General features: G+C 32.1%; 1 protein-coding gene and 1 long non-coding RNA gene across 2 annotated transcripts; both read left to right on the top strand.

The window, feature by feature from the left end:
- Positions 1 to 1,328: 1,328 nt before the first annotated feature.
- Positions 1,329 to 2,042, top strand: LOC114422940. Its single transcript, XM_028389509.1, has one exon. It carries the CDS (start codon positions 1,458 to 1,460, stop codon positions 1,710 to 1,712), a length of 255 nt encoding a protein of 84 aa, XP_028245310.1. The 5' UTR covers positions 1,329 to 1,457; the 3' UTR covers positions 1,713 to 2,042.
- Positions 2,043 to 2,731: 689 nt separating this feature from the next.
- LOC114424540 lies at positions 2,732 to 4,422 on the top strand. Its single transcript, XR_003669007.1, has 2 exons — positions 2,732 to 2,772; positions 2,849 to 4,422. It is a non-coding gene; the product is annotated as an uncharacterized LOC114424540 (long non-coding RNA).
- The last annotated feature ends 425 nt before the right edge of the window (positions 4,423 to 4,847 follow it).

Here is a 4,847-nt window from a genome sequence, read left to right as displayed (position 1 = left end):
ATCTGCAAGTTGATTTTTAAAACTTACGGATCAACTTGATCCGTAAGAGACTTACGGATCAACTTGATCCATAAGTCTTAAAAATTAACTTGCGGATCAACTTGATCCGTAAAGGAAGAAAGATGACAGGAGTACGTAATTTGGTCATTTTCAAAGAATACTGAATGCTACAGCAATAATGCTGAGTGCACCTAATAACACTCATTGCATTTTCTGAACTACCTTTGGGCCATGATGTCCCACATGTATCATAAATCCCAAGAAGCATTTGAATCACCCAAAACGGTTCATTAAGGGGTATCTTTAAAGGGATGCCAACTTCATCGTAAGACACGTATAAGTTTTATGTATGTTGTTTGAATTGAAAAGCAATCAGGTGGCACCCGTGTGGTGCAAGTCAAGTTACATCCCTTCAATCAAATATTCAATACTTCGCGGCAAACATTTGCTCTTGATCTATACTTCATGCATCGTCATGGCAAACATTTGCTCATGTTTAATTTGACGCTATTATTTTGTCAACAGTCTATCAATTCACATTTTTTTCTTAAAAAATACATTTTTTTCATGTAACGTTGATGCAATTTTTACACTTATTTGCATTTATCTTTAATGATTAAAAAAGGGGAGGGAGAAAGACAAGTGTACAAATAAGTGACTACTGAACGCGTGCATAGTGTTGTTAGGTAGTTTCAACTTGACAAATAATATAAGTTAAAGTTTTGAGTATAGAACTGTCTTAAAGTTTTGGAATGAGAGTTTGAGGTCCATAGTTTACGATATTTGAGCAAATAGAAGAAAAAAAATTAAATGAAAGAATAACATCACACCATGTCCCACAAGGGCACGGGTTAAAATATCTCTGTTGTCATCGGATGGCTAAGCAAGGTAACGACGAGTTTCGTTTGCTTATAAGACAAACCAATTAAATAACTATTAGCATAGCAACGAGACTATAGTAGATAGACCCGATGAATCAGCACCTTCCATTGAGAGGCCACAAATTGACCAAATTTATTTTTCTTCACGAAATGTCTGCCCAACATAACTTATCCTAATGGGTCATCATCAAAAACCAATTCTCCTCTTTCATTGGCTTACCCTTTGATATAATATTGGTACTTTAATGGACCAATACACTCTTCACGCGTATTCACACACGTTAATCTCTGGATAACAGCGAAATTTCCACCTCAACTCCTACGTTTTCAACGTGAAACACTAGGTCAAAAATCCAAATCGCATGCTATTCTATATACTTTACTTTTCCAATGACTGGTCCTACATATCCTTTCACGCGTTAAAAACTATAAAAAGGACGTGTGCATGCCACTTTTCTCTTCACAATTCATTCATCAATCCATTGTTCACTTTCAAATCAACTCAAGAGATTCAACCAAGAAATATAGAAGCTAGGGTTTTGTTACATTTGTGTTAGCACGCAAAACTTTGCAAATATGGAGAGCAGCTTAGGAGACATGTTGGTTAAGGTTGTGGTGTTCATTCTAGTTCAAGCCTTGGTTTACCTTATCCTCTCCAATTCATCAAACGTGTTCAACAAGAACATGAAGAAATCTAACAGCTTCAGGCCGGCACGTTCGGTGAGCATTCGCCGGATGCTCGCTTTGATCTCTGATTTTCCTCCAGAAGAAGAACCCTCTCCTTCACCGAAGGGTGCTAAAACAACATCACTTCATCAAAGTGATCAATAATTGTAAGGATTTAATTAAATTGTGGCTGCAATTACAAATTGGAGACAATTTCAGCTTATCGGGTGGCCATATTAAGGCTCAGAAACCTCCAAATGTTGCGGCTGCTGTGGTGGTTACAAACTGCAATTTAGACTAGACCCATGCCAAGTAGAATGTAATTAAATTATTTCTCTCTCTGTTTCCTTGTGTAGAGGCTATGGTATTGCAAAATTTGTTAAAAGAGTCCAAAATTATTGGTATGTAGGTATTGAATTCTTTTGTTCATTTATTCTTTTATGATGAATATTGTAATATATTTATGAGTGGAATATTAATGTTGACATTAATTTACTTTTACCTCTGCTTTTAATTAGTTAAGAACTCAATGATTGTGGTACATGCTTGCTTGTTAGAATATGTAATTGCAATGTTGCAGGTAAAAAAGATGTACGTCCTCGGTCTCGATTACAAAACCTTTTTTACTTTTTTTCTCAAATATAAATAAATTTTATTTATTTATGTCTTATTTAATGAGATTTTCTTTAAAATATCTTTTATTTAATAAGGTTAAGAATTTTTTATGTTTCCTATCAAATTTTAATATATGATAATTTAAGAAAAATATTTATTTTTTAATTAAAATGACACAATTTAATAAAATTAACTAATTAATCTTTTTAATAAGTGTAAAATATGTTTCTTTTTACTTATAACCGAGACTACAGGAAGGAGTCTCTAACTTCTTTTGTATGTTCCATTTGTATTTAATTATAAGACTCTCTTAATTAATTCACATTCTTTAAGAAAAATAATTAATTTAATTAATTATGTTAATTATTTCTACTATTATTTCAAAATTATTTTTTTATTATTTTCTTATTCACCTAATTGCTTCTTATTAATGTTTGAAGACAAAATAATTAAGTAATAATTTGTAGAGAAAAACATAATTAATGCATCTACAATTTAAAAAATAATCTTACAAAAAAGAATAAATAAATTTTCTTATAATTAGAATCAAAATTTTATCAGAAAATCATAATTATAACATTGTGTGCTTCGGTCCCAAACTAGATGCAAAGTAAGATTTTAATTATTGGAAACTTTTGATGTATATACATTTGAGAGCTCATAATATTTGGAGTTTTTTTAATCAGGATTAGCAAAAAGAGATCATGATACTCCTAGGAGGAGATACAGTTGGCCTTGTTACAAATTCACCAAGGAGTTGACTATTCAATTTTTGGTAAAATTGCAAAAGCCAAAATTGTCAAAGAAGCATGTGATATTTTGAAGATGTCTTACAAATGAGTGGAGAAATCCTAGAAATCCAAGCTGCAATATCTGTAAAGGAAACACAAAAGGTACAAAATGTCTAATTTTGAATCTCTGAAACAATATTTTTCATGTGTTACATGTCTTGTAACGAGATGAGGTGTATGGAGAAGACATCCCAAACAACAAGGTGGTGGACAAAATTTTACGCACTATACCGAAAAAGTTTGATCATGTGGTAACTATAATAATTGAATCCCATGACACAAATGTCATGTATGGTAGCAGAGTTGAAGAATCAAAAGTCGTGCAAAAGATAGAGGTCAAGAAAATTTCAACAATTGAGGAAGAGAAAACTACAAAGGCAGTGGTCGTGGAAATTACAAAGGAAGAGGATGGGGAAATTTCAACCAAGGAAGAAACAACAATTTCAGGTCATTTGGCCAAGGAAGAGGTGAAAATACTTTTGGTGTCCCTAATCAGGAAGGGATAGAGGTAACTACCCAGACCAGATGAATTTTAATTGCTTCTACAGTGGAAAGTTCTGCACAAAAAGTTGTAGAGTATAGATTCAAACAATAGACAAATGTTGTAGAAATTCAAATTACAGGTGAGAATTCTAATAACCAACAATAGACAAATGTTGTGAGAAATTCAAAAAGTTTTTGGCAAGCAATTCATGTTCTGGGGATGAAAATATTTGAGATAGGAAGATGAGTTATCTTTTGCTTTAGATGAAATTTTATGTCTAATGTTTTTCTATGCTCCTGGTTTTCATCACAATTTATTGAATATGAGACAACCGTGAGAGAAAGGATACATTCATCATGGCTTTTGCATGTTGATAGACAGAAATGGAAGAATTCATAGGTAAAGACGACTCCCTACCACCCATTCCCTTTAAAAATTCATCATGAAAAACTTTCTCGTTTGAGTTCTATAATTCCAAATGATGATGGCATATGTGCTTTGAACACTTTCATTTTTTTGGTTAAATTATTTGTCAAGAAGATAATTCGTTTCTGGTTTGCCTTGTGAATGTTTCTAATGGCGTCTGTGACACATGTAAGATTGGAAAGAAGCACAGAATCTTTTTCAATTGGAAAGTCTTGAGAGTGAAAAAGTTGTTAGAGATAGTTCATTCATATCTATGCATGGTTGAGATACCAACAATAATGGTAGCAACTATTCTGATTTTAGCATAAAGACATGGGTTTATTTTCAGAAGTAGAAATCAAAAGTCTGTAATGTTTTCAAGATGTTCAAGGCTTTTGTAGGAAAGTAGAGTGCATACAGAATCAAAGCACTTAGAATAGATGGAGGCCAAGAATACCTCACATGTACAAATTTCTTGGAACAACATGGAATTCCAAATACACGCCTCTCGTGAATTGTGAAAAACTGGATGTAATTTTAGTGATAAAGATAAATTAATATAAAATTCTTCTTATCTATATGTTTATCTCTCTTTTCGTATTAATTGACTAAGGCTTTGAATTTCTTGATTCTTGAAATTTCTTTTTTTTTACAAAATCAGTTGGATATGGTTTGGCTGAGGCTGCTTGTGAAAATCTTATTGTTGGTTTGTAAACTTTATCATACGATCCTTTTGTTTATTAAAAAGGATTATGGAAATTTTAAAAATGATTATGAAAATTTTAAAAATCACAACTCAATCTTTTTCTTATAATATTTATCTTCATGGTAATTGTATTAATTAATATTAATCTTGTAGAAAGAGGCTCTTAATGTGGGATTTATAGGTCAACTATGTTGAATTTGATGATATTGAACAAACACATTGACTTAATTCATAATCATAGCATACGCCCCGAATCTTTTAGGGAGAGGTTTACAGCACAACACACTCAATTTTCCTCT

The sequence above is a fragment of the Glycine soja genome, chromosome 8, assembly GCF_004193775.1.
Source record: "Glycine soja cultivar W05 chromosome 8, ASM419377v2, whole genome shotgun sequence".
NCBI classification, from domain to species: domain Eukaryota; kingdom Viridiplantae; phylum Streptophyta; class Magnoliopsida; order Fabales; family Fabaceae; genus Glycine; species Glycine soja.
Note: the sequence above shows the minus strand (reverse complement) of the source record. Positions and strands in the feature narration are given on the sequence as shown.